At 41.3% G+C, this 18,260-nt stretch overlaps 1 protein-coding gene across 21 annotated transcripts in view; it reads left to right on the top strand.

The window, feature by feature from the left end:
* Positions 1-18,260, top strand: part of CAMK2D (calcium/calmodulin dependent protein kinase II delta) — a 150,134-nt gene that overhangs the window by 122,051 nt on the left and 9,823 nt on the right. For 9 of the 21 annotated variants that reach the window (XM_054825722.1, XM_054825730.1, XM_054825727.1 and 6 more), the window contains one exon: positions 5,254-5,302. In XM_054825722.1, coding sequence (XP_054681697.1) covers positions 5,254-5,302 — 49 coding nt within the window. Of the gene's footprint in view, positions 1-949; positions 1,010-2,602; positions 2,645-5,253; positions 5,303-18,260 lie in introns of all 21 variants that reach the window. The other 12 variants (XM_054825716.1, XM_054825711.1, XM_054825715.1 and 9 more) reach the window with 2 other exon arrangements.

The following is an 18,260-nucleotide window of genomic DNA, read 5'->3' on the forward strand; positions in this document are numbered from 1 at the left end:
TTCATACCACGGTATTTATGAAAGCTGAATCTTAAAAATGGATTTAAAGAATCAGATGCCTTTGAAGTTATTGCTAAACAGTTTTATTTGAATTAAACTTTAGTATAAGTCAAAGCCAAAAGTCTTTAAAGGTATAGTAGTGTGCTAAGCTTACGAATTAAATGATGACCTGCGTGTAAACTTAAGCAGCTACGTACTGATTCGTGGAGTAAGGCTACGGATGCTATAGTGTGAAACCTTACACTTCCAGGTTATGGTACCAAAATTGAAAGGCTGTTACACAGTCACTGCAGGATTCTAGAGACTGCAAAAAATCACAGCTGCCAATTATTGGTGTCTAAAATAACCCCAAAAAAGCTAAAGGGGCACCAGGCTCTTTCTAGCATCAGTTGTCTTTGTTCAGACCTGGAATCAGATAGATTTATTCAAATCTGTTCCCAGAAGCCAGTAGAACAAATTCCTGGATTTCTGGAGAGCTATGAATAATCAAATATTATTTACGGTAGTGATAGGTAATTAGAAATAAAGAACAACTGGGTGCAATTATTTAATACTGTTGCATGTCAAGAAATCGCCATGGCTATTTAGGACTTTCTTCAAACCCATGTTAATTCTTTATTCTTCTCGTATGTGATTAGCTGCTACTTAAAGGCTCTCTGTTCTTTTAAGTGTCACAGCTGAAGTCATCTCTCCCTTATATAGACCTTCGTGTAGTGCATCTGAAAACCCGTAGCTAGCGCATTTGGAGGAGTTGCAGCTAGCTATCGGATCTATTGTTAGTGTTCTTTCAAGTTCACAAGTTCATCTTTCTGTGATTCTTTATTTCCATATCTATATCTATATAGAGATATCTATATCTGTATATAGATGTTCTATACAGAGAGATATAGATACGGTGCCTACCGCGAGTTCTAAGGCCTGTCTGTTTCTATTTTCTGCATACCTACAGATAAACAACAAAACGAACGTGGTAACCAGCCCCAAGGAAAATATTCCTACCCCGGCGCTGGTATACCTGGAATCTTCCTTCTCATGCTATCTTCAAGTTTTTAACTGTCTTCTGTTTGTTCTTACCTTTTTTTTTTTTTTTTCCCTTTTTCATGCATTTACTCTGTTTGCTTTCTAAAAACAGGTTTTGGAAAAACTTTTTGTTTGAATTATGCTTTTTTTTTTTGTGAGGAAGTCCATTAGAGCGTGTTTATTAATAGAAAATGTTACATGGAAGCTGGATGCGGTAGAGTCATAGCGTTTGTAACTGTAGTTGAATTTTTTGCATGCTGTGCCAGAAAGTGAGTAGAATGCGCTTTATGTTGCTCTTAGCTCTTTGCCTGATGACTGTTTCCGTCTTTTTAACGCTAACCTGTTGAGAAAAAAAAAAAAAAAAAAAAAACCAAACCCAAGCCACACCACACCAAAAACCCCTCCAAAAGCTCTGTTATTTTCTCTGCTTTGTCTCAGTATCACTATTGATATCAAGGAGAGCTAACAGGATTATTGCTAGGCTACCATAAAATAGACCTTATTCAGATTTTCATTCCATATTTCCTAAAACTCCGCAGGACTTTGCAAGTCTTCACTGGGATCAAGAGGCATCTAGTGCTAAGCATTTTTGCTTGTTTCTTTTACATTTACATCTGCAGGAGCCATTACTCCTAAGTAAGCTCTGTTAGGAGCGTATTACTAATCAGAGTGTTGTTCATGGAGGTTTCTATTGCAGTCTTGCTTTTATTAGTAGCTCCTGTTTCTTAGACTTCCATCTCTCACAGAGCTCACAGAAATCAATGCCAGTGCGTACGTACCTAATTTTGTGAGTATTGTTTGCTGATGCCGTATGCATCAGGAGGGATTTTTCCTCTTGGATTTTTTTTGCGCGGCCGGCACCGAAGCATACATTTACTAAGTCGTTTCTAAGGACCAGTTAACCGGTTTCACGCATGAGTATATATGGCAGTCTGTTCCCAGATATAGCCGTGCACAACAGTCCGCGCTGAAAGTATGCTGGCTGACTGCCGTTTCAAAGATGATTTAATCCTTTTTTTAAGGGAAAAGGATTTGAGGGAAATTAGACTTCAAAATGACACAAAGATCTCTCTCGCTTACTTTTATGCTGCTCCACCAGGGCAGCAATTGGTAGTAATGTACATCTTCCAAAACACGGTAGCGCTTAGAGGTAGTTAACTCACCTGTATTTTTGTTTGATCACTTAATACTAATACAAGCAAACATGCTTTAAAAAAAAAAAAAAAAAGGTGATTTCCTTGTCTGGCTTGGCTCGGACAGGAAAGCGCACAGAGCGTTTCTATGCCCGTGGGCAGCAGAGAGCCTCTGACGGTCTCCAGAGCTTCAAAGCCCTGCCTGCGCTGGTCGTGAATAAGGTCTGTGCATGCTGCTGCATTAGGTGAAACGGTCGTCTTTGCTGGCTTGCTCGTGAGGAAATCTGTATGAGAGACACCCAGTTTCACCCTCTGGCAACAGTTAACGTTTGTTTTAGCTCTTGTCAGTGTTCGGCATTTGTGAGCTGGCTCTTCTTGCGCTCCCTCACGCTAATGAGAATGTATTTACCAATGGGAACTCTTTTTCTCTTTATTTTGTTCTCGCTCAGGAGCCCCAAACTACAGTAATCCACAACCCTGATGGAAATAAGGTATTCAGAAAGAATCAACTCCATCTTGCTTTTCCACACCACACATTTCATCCACTGTTCCACAGCCGAATAGGGCCGTGCCAGGAGTTTATCAAGGAGAATCTCATTCCTGCGTTTGTTACACCCCGTGTCTCTTGAGCCTGTTTTCATCTGTGTTGATCCGCTCCGTGCGTCCCGCTGATTGCTGAGCTTCCGAAGCTCTTGGGGGAGTCGTTAGCAATTAGCAGGGTTCGGTACGCTGTGCAGCCAGGCTGGTGGAGCCCGGCGTCTCTCTCGTTTCAGCCAAAAACGCTGTAGTCCGAGTAAAACCAAAGACCGCTGTTCTCAGAGCACGGTGAGATTCTACTGACGAGTTTCACGTGCAGTTGTTGCCGTAGATAAAGACATCGTTTCAGTTTATCCATCTGCTGTTTCTCAGCATGCTTATACACCATGTTGTGACGTGTCTTTTGCACAGGACTTTGGTTTTCTTCCATAACATCACTGAGCGGTTTCAAAAAAAAAAAAAAAGTTAACATTTCAAGTGACAAAGAGGTCTTTTGATTTTTATATGTTTTCTTCGTGCTCTTTTCTTTTTCTTGTGTATTGTGATGTTTGCGTTTGGCAGCCGATTCCTAAAACGTGTTTTGTTTTGTTTTGTTTTTTTCATGCATGGACTTGAAAAGGGCCAGGAAACACCATCATTTACATATAACACATGTTTCTAGGTTTCCTGGAAAGAATTTACTCTTCAGCAGAAATTTCACTGTTTACAGTCTTGACTTAAAGAACTGACTTTTCATTTACCTAGTCTTAACTACTGGCGGTTATTTCACATGAGAGGGGTTGAATCTGAGTGAAAAAATAACGCATGCAGACATTCCCCGAGCATGGAAGTGCAGATGGTGTGTGCTGTGCTTGTACCTCCCGTTCCTTCACGTACCTTGCAGCTGTCGAACGCAGAGCTTTTCTTATCACGTTACTACTTGTTCGGCTCCCCGAGTTGAAACTCATAAGCAACAAACAGCCTGTCTTCGAATGCTAGTCTAACCCTTATCGCTGAAGTCCACTAAAGACCAGAAAATGCAGATAAAATATTGGCGTGACTACATCTACTTGCCTATTATTATTAAGTAATCATAGCAATTAAGACACTCAATGTCCCGAGAGGTCACAGCAGCCACCCAAAAACCACTCAATGCAGAGACTTACCCCTAAATTTGTCTGAAAGACCGATCCTTGTAGTATGGCAACTGGAGCGGGTGCTTCAATATTCCAGGCTACATCTGCCGTGTGAGCTCGTGCATGGTGTTTACAACGCGTATTTGTGTTGGGGGGGTTGTTTACTGATAAGTGCTTTATCTAATCTTTTAAGTGATAGAGCATGATACATCTGTGTAGAGTGAAACGTCTAACACCAGCCAGTTCAGGAAAAGCATGGTGACTTGTTCGGTTTTTGTTTGTGTGTGAATTAATTCGTGTAGTTTTATTTATGGATGCACATACGTTTTGGGTTGGGTTTTTTTTTGAGGTCTGAGTAATGCATTAACCGTTTTGAACGTTCCTTCGGCTCAGCCTTGTGAGGACACAGTAAATAAAGGGCACCGTCAAATTTACCTTTGATTATTTAATTGTAAAATTCTTTTAAGAGTTAAATACAATACCAGTCCTACCTTCTCTCTCTCAGATAAAAATAGGCCAGTAAATCCTTTTTGCTATTGAGCTGTGAATTTAAATATATATAGATATATATTGATTCTACTTTTCAAGAAAGTATACGGATAAAATAAATCAAGTTTTAAAACTTTCTGACTTTCTAAAATTGCACCCCTGTTAGATTTGACAGTGCCCTGTTGAATTTGCCCGTAATAGTTCATGTTTCTGGTAATCGATGAAAGCCTGAGATAGAGTATCCTTGCCTTTTTAACAGTGTGGTGGCTTCAGTATAAACTGTCTGACAGATGAGTCATTCCTCGCCGTGACTGGTTGGTTGAGGAATGCTCCTCCAAAGATACCTTCGTTTCTCCCAGTCGTTATCATATATTTATCAAGTCTCCAGCTCCTTCACAACATTTTTTTTTTAAATGACAAAAACAGTATAAAATGACAGAATCTGATCCAATAATCTTAAAATCACTGGGAGACTGTTGTAATATATGTTGCGTAAGCCACACGAGCGGAAAAGCAGTTGTACGTTGTGGCACGCGGATTTCTGCGCGTTTCAAAGTTGGAATGGAATGACTTACCTCGCGCAGTCGGTTTAATCACTGAGCTTAAAATGGCAAGCTCTCCTGCTTGGCTGAGGTAGTTCACATAACATTTCAGATGGACTTTGTACAGTTGGATGTTAAAGGAAAAAAAAAAAAACAAGCGCGTCCTTTACATTCCTGTGAAGTAAAAGCATTAGGCAGCAGGAAATGTATTTGTGTTCCCTACCGTAGAGAATGGCGATGTTTGACATCCGTTCCAGGTGGAAATGTCTTAATCGGTGTGTGACCGTTTGTTTGTGAATTACATCCCACCCTGCTTCAAGGCTTTGCATGATACCTGTAACTAACCGTCATCTTCAAAGGCGCGCGGGTAAGGCTTGCCTGGTTTTCCACATTCTGCTTCTGTTTGCTTCCCAACAGGAATCGACCGAGAGCTCCAACACAACCATCGAGGACGAGGATGTGAAAGGTACGATTCTAAGCTTCAGGCGCTTGGAGGAGCAGTACCATGAGTTACCTGAATGGGTTTCCTTAGGTCATTAAACACGGAAACTCCTAATGAACCTTACAGAGAATACTACTTTTCCTCATTTGAAAGAAATAACTTCTAAGCTCTTCTGTGTTACTTTTGCTGTGTTTCCCACTTTACCTTTGAGTTTTCATTTCCCAAAACACCATTTGCCTCGATGTTTTAAAATGCAGAATGTAAAGTTACTGCTTGTTAACTAAGATACTAGTTCCAGTAATAATAGTAGTAGATTAAAAATGTGTAAGTCAGTGCTTTGTAACCATTACTTAGTTTATGTACTTTTAGCATGCATTTGTGTTTTGGGTTTGCTTTTTTTTATTTTATGTCACCGTTTTAATTTTCATTCTGTTCAGATGCCAGTGGTTTTTTGTGTTTCTCTTCTGTTCTGTCCATGCACTTATTTTAATCTCCTTTTATTCTTTAAAAAAACTAAAATCAATAATTTTTTTTTATAAATGAGTTCTGTAACTTCACAGACACTGGTTTTGCTTCCATTTTTTCCCCTCTAAATATTATACTGTGATGTCGCTCATACTTACTTTAATAACACTGTGTTTTAAAGCAAAGGGATTTAAAAGAAAAAGAGTATTAGGTTTGTGCATCTCTGGTTCACGGACAAGATCGTTTTTCAGCCTCAAAGAACGATGTTAGACGCACAGGCGAAACACAAGCCAGAGATGATAGTAAAGATGAAATGTGGAGAATTCTCAGTGAAGGTTTTGCTTGCTGAGGTTTGCTTTATGTTGGAAGCAGTGTCGTGCCAAAAACACGTATTAGCAAAGCCGTGCCCTAAAATACAGACTTGAGGGTGCTAAAGAGCTTCGTTGGCCTCTGAAGAGCATGGGAGAGTTTTAGAATTTAGAGGAGATTCAAACATAGAGTGGTTAGAACTCTGTCAAAAATACCTAGCGCCTACGTTCTGACCGGTGGAACGGGTGCCGTGCGTGTTCGATGGCAGGATCGGTGCTGCCGGGGCGATGAATCGACGGGGTGAGTGTGTAAGCATGAAAGCGGCTGTCCGCCAAGCCCGCCATTGAAAGCGCAGATTTTACATTGCACCGCGTATCGCGGTCGTCGGGCGTTTACGTCGTGGCGGCTTAGCTCCGGCTTGCGCAGGAGAGCGGAGCTGTGGCAGAGCCCAGCGTCTCGGTTGTGCTGCCGCGCAGCTGTACGTTGTGCACGTTGTGCCTGGGAGTGCTGCGTGAGCTGCGCTTCGCTCTAATTAAGTCGCTGATGTTGGCGCTTCGTTCGCAAAGTTTCAGGGAATCGTTTCGCCTCCACTTGAACAAAGTCTCGGGTGCGTTAACAGCCGGTCCCCGCTCGCTTTAAGTAACGACCCAGCGAGAGCGGATTGAGTTAATGCGAAGTAACGGCTTGGAGAACAGTTACAGGTATCTGCAGCTGATGCAGAGGAAAATACAGTGTAATTTACCTTTATTCATAACACTTTGTATTTCTTCCTTCAAACCATTATGTGTGGTTTAGCAACTAACCTCATTAAATGAATAATTTAATTACAGGGCCTCTGCGTGATGATACAACATGATGTTACAGCAGTAGGATTTTTACAAAATTCTATCTGAAGCTTAGCGCACCGAATTATATCACAGGAATACAATTGTAAGAAAAAACGCCATGAAAACGTTTTGCCTCATTCTTTCAAATGATTGCTTAGCATCACAGTTCGGAGCAGATCGGATGGCCGCGCCGGACTTCATTCCCAAAACAGAAGAGAGGGTCTGGCAGCGGTCTGAGAGACAAGATGCTGGTTGTGTCCTTCTCTTTGCTGGTACCACCGCCCTGCTCACCAGACACCGGTGCGCGTTTTATTCCAGCGTATAGGGATTTTGTTTTCTGTTTATTTAAAAATCAACTGTAATCTCCCTGTTATTAATTGCTTGCAAGGTTGCTTGGTTTTTCACTTCTTAGTATTCCTCTCACACTTCCAGTCCTTCCACCGGAGGCTGCTTTTCAGATTGTTTTATTATAAATTTAACGGTTCCCCTAGGGTCTAATTTCTAGAATGATTCAGGGAATAGCAGTCCTGCAACCGTGACAGCTATTACAAGCTCCAGCTTCATGCTTTGGCAGGGCACTTAGGAAAGAGAATTTTCCCCCTACGCCAGACTTGATTTCTGGCCGTAGATTTTGTAGGACAACAGTGAGAAAGCTGTTTCTCTTGTCAGGAACAGCTACTGCCTGCAGCTGGCGATAAGCTGCTGATAAGGACAAGCGGATTTCAGAGGTAGCAGAGAGAATTCTCTGGGATTACGGACTGTCTGGGTCCTTACGCATATGCTCAGGATGATGCTTCGCACCAAATTTGCGTTCTAGAAGGAATGTTTCTCACCTGAAGTGCTAAAGGACCTTAAAAGTCTTTGTGCTTTTCTTCGCAGCACGGAGTACGACCTGGGAAGGAGAAGGGAAATGGGGATGCCGCTCTGTAACATAAAGTCATATAACGTATGTTTTCTAGTATTGCGGCGTGACCCCCGCCTCGCAGACAGCGACTCTTGTTTGCAAAGGCGTGCGATCTGTGCGCTTCATTCCTCCTTCCTGCTCCTCCGGCACCGTGCAGAGACTGCACAAACGGGTACAAGGCTCCTTCCTTTGTGCAGACCGCCCGCCCGCAGCTATTTAAAACATTCAGCTCTGCATCAAGTGGGTTTCTTATTTCTTACTGATTTGACTCTCTGAAGTTCTGCAGATCGTGTGAGTCTGTGTGGGATATAGCATCTCCAGCACGGCTGCGTTTTTGTGAGCCCTGTGGGAGTGTGTGTGCGTATGCACGTCTGTGCAAAGTATAACGAACGTTACGATTCATTAAGAAAGGTAGCAATTAAAAACAAAAAAAAAAAGGTCTGAAATCAGCTGTCACAAACACGTCCTTAGGAACAGATTCTTACCTCGTATCTGTCGGGGAATGCATACAGCATTCTCCTCTCATGTCAGGATCTCACCCTCTTGTCACTTTTGAAGGCAGGTATTTTAACTTGAAGACAGTAAAATCAGGCTTACTTTTAATTGTTATTTATTGAAAAATTTTAGTGTCTGTAACTTTTTGTCTTGCTTACGTATGGATTTACATCTTTTAGGGCTGGAAGATACTTCTACTAGAAACAGTGCTCGGCAAACAATAGCGAGCTTTTACAATTCAAGGAATAAGCAAAATCTAGAATTTGAGTCTGAAATGACATGAAGCTGTAGTTCAGGTTCCTCGCTAACATAAAGTTCTGACATAAACCGTTGATCCTGGGCTGATCTGCGTGACGGTGGTCCCTCCCGAGTACAAGGACGGGAGCGATCAGAAAGAACATACTGAAAACTGGACCGTGGGCAATGCCGCCTTCTGGGGTTGCTGGTGGGGTTTCTCCTTCCCGTAGCAATGAGACTGGGACTCTGTGGCAGCACCTCTTGGACAGGAGGTTGATACATTGGTTTTCTCAGTAATGCTGTAGAATACCATCGTTATTTTTGCCAGCAATGCACACAGATTTTTAGAAAGCAGAGTTGTTAAATTTGGGTCAGGAAATCTAGATTTCTCATGGTTTTTTGGTTTGGTTTGGTTTTGGGTTTTTTTGTTCCTGGAAACGAATTAATGAAAGCTCTAGTAAGAATGATGATTTCCGATGGAAAAAATGGCACTTAGAAATTAGGTAAATTCTGGCTAATCTGTGCTGCTTAATACTTCTGTAAGGTACATCGCTTCAAAACATTAATCATTCAGGAGGCATTTATTTTCTCATATTTTGCTAATTTATTTCATTTCAGACCTGTTGTTTTTATTTGATTTAACAGTAGAAAGAAACCAATTTAATCTGTTTGGAACATACTTTCCTGAAGAAAAACCTTCAAATTTCTAAGGACTTTTTTTTTTTTTTTTTTTTAAAAAGCTCTCTTAAAACCCTGTGTATCTCAGGACTGGATAGAGGGATAAATCCGCGCTGGCATCTGAACAGAGTCAATTATGGCTACGACCTTTACAGCTGCTCTTTGGCACCCACACTGCCTCCCAAAAGCACATCGTTAACATTGTTTGTCTGCTCAAAAGATTTTGTAAGTTCTTGTCGCTTGTAATTAAATTATGGTTATTTTTCTTTTGGCCTTCTCTTTTTCCTCCTTCACATCTACTTGACCTTCCGACAGCCCTCACAACGGAGGGTGACGTGGAGAGGTTACGTTCCACCCACCACTCCTCCTCTTCCATTGCTTCTTCATCTCAGTGGTCACCACGCTTGCCGTGCCCCAGCGGCCGCTCCTGCTGTCGGTGCCTGTTGAGGATTCTGATCACCCTCTACCTCTTCATCTTTGTCTGTTCATATGTTGTGTTTCTTTCCATCAATTCAGCGGGCAAGTCCACGAAAAATGCAAACTCAGAGAGTCATGCGCTTGAGTCTGAGCTCTCCCACTCCACTCCTTCCTCTGTGCTGTGTAAGTTGAGAGACTCATCCGTTCGGATGATCTCTTTTGTCTCTCCTTCTCTTCCCTCCCCATCATCTGACGGTAGCACAAAAAAAGGTCAATACTGCGATCTGTCTGATCTAGGAATGACCTTTTCTCAGGGTTTACAAAACTATGGAGTATGGTTTTTTAGATATTTATTTCTTGGCCAAGTTTTATTAATTGTGAAGATATTATCATCGGCTGTGACAGCAGTATAAGCCGGTATGTATGTCAGAAAGTTGTGTCTTGCAGAGGTAATCTTTGCAGTAGTTTTCAACTTAGATTTCACTCTCGCCTCTGGCTTTGGCTCCTGGATATGGTCTCCAGATTAATTACCTGTTACGTTTATGTACGTCATCGAGTTACTTTCTTCAGCATCACCATGGATAAACCAACCTTAGAGCTGCTGTGCCAGCTGTTAGCTTGCAGCATTGATTGGTGACGACTGCAACGTTTCCTGCTTTGCTTAGGAGGAGATCTGTGATAAGTAGCGACCAGTTAACTCTAAAGGAAATCTCTAGAGTGAGGACACTGTTTGAGCAGTTTAAACAGGAGAGGTAAAAGGCATTGTGTTAGTAGCGTGTATACTGGTAGAGCATAAAAGGCTTGGGTAGATGCATTTCTTGTTTATAAATTAACTCAGAAATTCTTTAGAGTGGAGGGACCTGGTGAGGTGAAACGGGGAATGACTTCTAGGAATGCAGGTGCTGCTTGCCGGATTCTCGTCCTGCGTCCTGGGTGCGTTGGGGTAGTTGCCCTGCTAGTAAGAGTGGGCATTTGCACCGGTAAAGGTGAGATCCAGGTGTGCCCTGGAAGCACGGGCTCTGTGTAACTGGCCTGAACCTTATTTCAGATTGGAGTGGAATTTTTGGTAGGTGATGCAGGTGAGAGGGGAATCGGTCCCCGAGACGATGGGCTGTCTCCGGTCACGACTGTTGACAGGTAATGTTGGAAGAATAGCTTCATTCCGAGGGAGGAGCAGGATAGTATATACCAATATATAGACGACTGGAAATCAAACTAGAGCTACAAATACCGACAGCACAAACTGCACAGAGCCTTAAAGAAGAGAGGAATTAATAGGAAATTTTTTTTTTAATTATTCTGATGTTTCAAAATAACTTCATTTCAATAACAGGAATATTTAATTTTGTTAAACAACCAAGTCAAGTGACCAAAGAAACTGTAAAGTCCCTGTAACCTCACCTATCCTCAACTTAATTTTAAAAGTGTGCGATTCTGGTGTAGTATGAGTTTAGAAACGTACATTTAATAGGAATCACTCTCTGTTGTTAAGTAGCAATTATTATAATTACTGGCATACATTATAATTCTAAACAAGAAAAATATCGATTTCTTGGCTGGTAAACTTGGTAGGTTTTAATCTGCTCTGTAACACACATGGGAAAAAGAGGGTGTCAATGTGGTGTGTTGAGAGAAGGCAAGTTGAGGGAGGATTATCACACAAAGTCCTGGAGAAGAAAACATCTCCATTCCGGCCCTAGGTGCTCGAGGTATTGAGGAATGTATTTTTAAAGGTAACACAGTTTTCCTATAAGTAAAATAGGCAAACACCACATTTCTTAGAATTATTGTTTGGGGATCGTTGTTGTTGTTATCTCAACACATCTCATTGCTTTTTAAAGCTTTTTTAAAAGGAAAAAGGTGTAGAATTGAGGGTTGTTATTGATTTTCCATTGCAAAACACTAGCGGTAGAGTCATCAGGTAGGAGCACAGTTGAAATAAAAATGTGCACAGGGGCAAAGCTTGTTAATGCCTCGGTTATCGAGACTTTAAATATCGTTTCTTGAGACAGCAGCCAGATTCCGTGATTACCGTATCATGTTGAGAAGCCATAGTGCAGTATCTCGTAAGTGCAGTGACCATGATAGAGCTTTGCTCTGAGTCTGTAGGTGATTTGTCATTAAAAAATAAACATTTCCCACACAGTATAAGTATTAGTATAATTGTACGGTAGCTCCACGGGGAGAGCATCTTTAGAAATAATTAATTTCCTATAAATAAAAAGAAACTCTGTAGGGCATTTCACGAGCTGCTTAGCATCACGTTATGATGAAGGTTTAAATGGGAAATACATTCATTTTGCTTGATCTTTTTTGTCAGTGGAAAAGTGCTGGGTTAATTTTTCAGATATTTGCCTACATATCTAACGAATTAAATTCTTTTTCGTTAGGCAAGCGGTAGGCTTACAGGCTTTCAGAACGGTGAAAGACAGTCGATAGGCTAAAAGAAATTCTGCAAACCGCCCACCCGTATCATAATTCGATGAATCAGAGCGAATCTCTGGAATCGGCAGGCGCTAGGAACCAGACGTTACCTGCGAAATGACGCTCGGATGTCTCAGTTCACGCCAAAGGTTAAGGTTAAGCGGTGGGGTGAGAGGTGAGCTCTGGTCTTAGGTACACTAAATTTTGGTAAACTTGTTGAAGGAGAAGTCCCCAGGATGTAGTTATCTATATTTGAGCTAGTTGTCTAGACTGCCTTTAGTCAACGCAAATAGGTCAGATGAGTCACGCTTGTCTCGGGTATCTATTTTGGGGTATGATGAATCCTGCTCTGAAAGTGCTTGACTGTAAGGGAGGGGAATTGAGAGAACTAACTCACTTGTCTGTGCTTATACATGTCCAAAATATTGTGAGATTAATCCGGCCTGATGTGTACCAAGATAGGTAGTTAAGAGTACCGAGTGGAAGACTGTTAAGGGTTTTGGTTTTTTTCCATGAGAAACAACACGTGAGCAAGTAAGAAGCAGAATTTTCATCATCTCTGAGTTGATGTGTTAATCTGTAAACAGGCCAGCTCGTTCTTCCGGAGAGGTGCTGGCCTGCTTGGCAGGGATTTCACCGCGCTCTGTTTCGGAGCACGCCGTAGTAAGGGGCGTGCAGTTCCCTGATTCGGGTGTTACTTGAAAGACGATTTGGCTTTGCCGTGGATTTCACCGGCCCTGTTGCTGTCTGCACCGTGCTCATTTGAAAAGCTATTTTCTGAAAGACCAAAAATATTGGGTTTATATAACTTTGCTAGCATGAAGGCTGTTCCTAGGGTTATTTTGTGTTAAAAGAAATACGTCAAAGAACAATCAAAAAAATGTATTCCTACTTCTGTAAGATCAGTGGGGGTAATTAATAACCATTCCAGTATAGTAATTACATAGTCAATCATCTAGAGGATTGATAACGGTAGAAAGAGACTCCAATATCCGAATGAAGTGTAAGGTGTTTTAAATTACTGTTTTCAGAATAAAAATACTGGTGTCGATTATGACGAACTTCATGGATAATACGGTGGTCAGTCAGTTACCAAGAGTTCTTCTCTGTGTTTCGCAAAACATGCCGTTTCTGTTACGTGTATTTCTGAAAGCTGCGTTTTCACATATCTGCAGCTCGTTTTTATTCTACACCTTCTGTCTGCAATTAAAATACCAAAATATCCGTTGTTCTGTGTGATTCTTGTAGATGAGTTTCCAAATGTTGCCTGGGGCTACAGGAAGGGAAGAAAAGCCCATAGTTCCCTCCTAGAAAACCAGATTTTGCTGTTGTTTTGTACTTTTTTTTTTGTTCCCCCTGTGGTACTTGATGTCAACTGCACCCTGTAGGTTTAAGGTATTTATAGTGTTAGCTGCTTTTTGAGTAAATGGTGTTCTTACTTAGTGTTCTTTAGATGTTAGCGTTGATGGTGTTCTTTAGTTATGTAAGATTATCCGCACCCTGTAGCTGAGTGGGGAAAAAAGGTAGAGAAATACAGCTAGAGGCTAATACCTCATTTAAAGTTAACGTATGTACTACGGCAGTGCTGCAGAAAAAAATTCAGCCAGTGTTAGAAAATGTCCTGGTTTGTTCTTTTCTTCTTATTTGGTCTTTTTATAGCTGCTCTTCATAATATTTTTGCTTGAACTGCCTTTGTATTAGTCATAGAGCTACTCGCTTGCCAAAGCAGGGGTCGTGTTTTTTTTGAACTGCTACTATCTTATTACCTTAACTCACTGTCCCTACAGGGGTAACGGTTATATTTAGAGAGTAGGTCCGTGGTCTGTTCTTTCATGGATTTACGTCACCTGTATTCTGAGCAAAGAATGGAAAAGCTACCGTTTTTTCCAGGGAAGTTTGCCATTTTATGGTAGCTCTCTGCAATACCATCCGCAGCCTTTTTCATTCTTAGTTTTTCAAGAAAATTGCTCAGCCTCTTTGACTTCTTTTAACAATATTCTTCCCTCAGACCTCCGTTGTTTTAAAAACACCAAATGCATTTGTGCTAAGTAATCCTTTGCTTACAGAGATTACGTAGTTTTTTGCCATAGAAAGCAATTGTCGTACTTCAGCACAGTCTAGATGGGTCAGGCTTTGATTTTTCCATCGGCTTTTAGCGCACCCCTTATAAAAAGTAGCTCAACCAGTTTCATCAGAATCCCATTGCAATTTTTGAGTTTTCCTCCTGTATCTTAGAGTATTTTTGTCATTTATCAGACACTCTTACATGCCAGAAGACTAAGTACAGTCATTGCGCTCCGAACACGTGATGATATTTTAAAGGGAGACACTAAGACAGCTCATAATGCCAAAGAAACGGCGAGGTTTGGTTCAGTCCGGTCGTCTCATCGCGCTGGGAGAGAGCGTACGGATCTCTGGCCAGCTTTAACCAAAGCTGAAGTACCTTATTTAGGACACCAAATAAAAAGTATAATAGCATAAAATTGCCGCTGTAAGTCAAACAGCATAATTCTCCTAGAATTCAATATAAGCAAAGTTTACTATTGGATTTAAAAAAAAAAAATCAAATTAAAATGGTGATTGTAAATGACAGTTATCTGGCAGATGGGAACTGGCCAGATGCCTCTTCCCTAATGCCTCGTGTGTTTGCTGCTTGTCCCTGTCTAGTTTGTAATGTGCGTTTAGATGGAAAAAGAAATTGGAGGTTTGGAAGAGCACGTTACGTGTACTCCATCAAATTTATAATGAAAATTGGGTAATTTTCTTACCACTTTAATAAGTGCCAGTTATTTCTGTCAGATGCAGTCTGCGATAGCCAGACCTCCTTCCTACCCATATCCATTTCACCTTAGTTTATCTTCCGCGCCCTCCCTAGTTCTTCCTTGGTGCCAAGGAAAAGCCCAAGTGTTTGACTTGACTGACGTGGCCACCGAGTCACGGCTGCCTTTTCCTTCTCGCCGCCTTCCAGTCGCCTTCCGCTTTTCTGCTTGATGTATTCCAGTTCTTCCCCATTCCATTCTCTTCCTTCCTCCCAGGCTAACCCCCTGCTTCCTAGACAATGTATTTATCAGCTGGAATACTTTTGGTCTGTATGTCTCCCTGCTAAGATAAAAAAGATCCCCCCAAAAGAATCATTATTTTAATTATTCTTTGATATCCGATGCTACAGAATATTTCATACTGCTGTGTTCTTGACCATCTTTTTCTTGTAACGTTCACTCTTGCTCTCAAGTGAGTAAGGGCTGAGAACGAGGGAGGAGGTTGCACACAGAATAAATCGTTTCTGGAACTCCAGCTTCTAAATTATGCTTCACCTCCGTCTTTGGCAACTATTCACTTTCTGCCAGTGGGATTGCATATCAGATCACTAAATAGGAAGAAATCTAATTTTCTAATATGTGCGTAATTATCTGTGTGTTACTGAAAGGGAAGAGCAGCATAGTTGCTTTCATATACAGTTTCACGCGGTGCTTGTAATTTTGTAGAAAAATGGAGAAATGAGTTGGGAGGCAGATGATTTGACATCTTTCTGTTCCTGACGGTGCACGTCGTGAGCTGCAAAGTCTTTCCACAAGTACTGGAAGAACTGACGCTAGGGCTGGAGTTGGACGGTGATTGATTTGAGCCAGTGATACTGCCTTAATCTCATTTACTTACTTTGCTGGCCCGTAGAGCTTCCTGATGGATGGGTTTTATGTTCCATGGACAGGTCAGCAGACACAGCTCTACTAGATGTTAGTACTGTCTGGAGAATCTTTGCCGGAACCATATTCTGCAATACTAGGTGGCTCCTGTCAGAAAACTTCATGTAAACAAATGTCCCACTGCAATTTTATTTTGGAAGAAAAAACAGGAAAAAGAGCAATTTGGCAATCGGTTTAATTTCTCCCTCCTGGGGTCGATGTCAGATTATATCTTGTAATGTAGTACAACCTCAAAGGTACGAATGAAGTGCAACATTTTGATTGACCCAAACCATTATTTTTTTTAAACATATGTTAGCAAAAATTTCCATTCTCATTCAGATTGAAATCAAGTCTCAAAATCTCAAAGAGTCGCAGAGAGAAACTTCTGCCCTTCACACTCCTTCAACTCGTGCTATTGAAGGCACGAACAGATGCCAGTCCAACTAAATTGATGGTAACGCACCGTTCATTTCAAACAAAACAAGACACCTTAATAAGCCTCTGGGCTTGGGTCGCAGAATGTCGTGTAATAGGATATATTCCGATATTCACTGTTGTTTGCGGTTCCCGGTCAGAGTATATAGAATGTGTAAGTTAACCGTGGGCTTCTCAGGGTAGAACTTGGGAAAGAAATGACTGATGTTAGTGAAAAAGGGACTGTTGCCAATTGTCTCTAGCTAAGCGAAAGTAAAATTAGGTGTCCGTGTGGTTTTGTGTCTCTTGGACGTGGAAACGGCAGTACCTTTGTATACGTTTTCATTGCTTACACTGTTATCCAATAACATGATCTGATGATTATGTAGCAGCTCATCGGAGTTTTTTACCTCATTTTCCACTGTCTGATTTAATAGTCTGTAATTTCCTAGACTCTGATTGGGATGCGTTACCACGTTATTTAATCAAATCCTTCAGTTGAGTTATATGTATGTGAGATGTTGCACGCAAACCTTGTGACTTCCTCTCTGCGTGAAGTCTGCATATTCTGGATTTCTTTTTGCAGCCTTTTCTAACACTGCACCGTTATTTCTCGCTCAACCATCCTACCACTTGGCTCGTGCTGACAATGCCATACAATGTCCACAGTTTGGTCTGTGCTGTTGAAACACTTGACAATGGAGCCATTGCTGATCTGCAGCCAAAACATCTCTTCATTAAAATTCTTTGTACTTTCCACAGTAAAAAATAAAGGCAATTCATACTTGAAATATTCTTACCCATCGTGCTGTCTAGCAGTCAAGAGCTACTCACAAAAAGCCTCGCTAGACCTTTATATCCACTTTTTTCTCCATCACTGCTTTCCTTGTTGGGGTTTTTTTGGTGCTTTTTATCTGAATATATTAGGTGTGCGCTTACTGAAAGAGATGGTGGAGCATAAAAGAAATGAAAAGGTTCTTTAACACCACGATGCCGATTCTTGCAGTACAGCATTGGAGACTTAACATGCTGCCCATGCTCCCCAACGTTTTCTTTTTTGGAGAAGAATGGGAGCTCGCTGAGTACTTTGGTTTTAACGTTCCAAGCATATTTGCGTGTGTGTGTGCTAATAGCCTAGTCAACGTGTAGGAGTGTGCGGGAGAATTACAACTGTTGCTTACGCAAGAGAGCGACTACAGCCTGGTTGCTTGTGTTGCTTTGTATTTCAAGCTTGGTCGTCCAGATAGATTTTTTTCTGAGGTTTGGTAAGGAGTCGAATGTAAGTTAAATCCTTGCAAATGTACCCGTAAAATCTGTGTCCCTTGCCTGTTTAGCATTAAACTCACAAAATTCTGTATTTGAGAGCAGAACCACTCTGGTTGAACTTCATCAGTGTGAGGTTGAACTTTACCAAATGAGAAATGTACAGTGCAAAAATATAAACGTCTGTTCCTCAAAAAAAAAAAAAAAAAAAAGGTTTTTAAAAGTAGAAGTCAGTTTTCAAAGTGAAGTCAGCAACATTTTCCATCTTCATGGAAGGTCTCTTAAACTTTGCCCTCCTAGAGTAACGGATATTAGTAACAGCCATACCACTGTGCAGGAATTTGTTTACTCCTCCCTGTTATAGTGTAACTCCTATCAGCATTAACAAATGCTGAAGTGTGAGCTTATTTCTTGCCTGATAGACGAAGGAGAAACTGTTTCACATAGTTTCGCCTTTGAAGCATACGCAAACACTGCTCGAGTTTGAATATTCTTTACTAGAAATCCATATTCTGATTGTTGTTTCCATTACTCTTTAGCGTTTAGTAGTAGTAGTAGAGGTAGTGTCATATCGCCGAATGATCTCATTGAGATTTATTGTACTAGAGATGCATTAGGCATTTTACAAGCGAAGGGCGGGTGCGATCACAGAAGTCAGAGCTGAAAGGCGCTGCGTTGTAATTAGGCCTGTGTGGATGCATGTGCGTTGTATGGAATCCACGAGCTTTGCACCAGAGGATCTCGATCATAGGCTTAAGTCCTAAATTCCTCCTTACTTTAACGGACCCATTTGGCCAAAGCGAACACCAAGTGTTACAGAGATGCCTGAAAATCAGCATTAGATGCTTAAAAGGTAAAGGCCC

Source organism: Grus americana, chromosome 4, assembly GCF_028858705.1.
Source record: "Grus americana isolate bGruAme1 chromosome 4, bGruAme1.mat, whole genome shotgun sequence".
NCBI classification, from domain to species: domain Eukaryota; kingdom Metazoa; phylum Chordata; class Aves; order Gruiformes; family Gruidae; genus Grus; species Grus americana.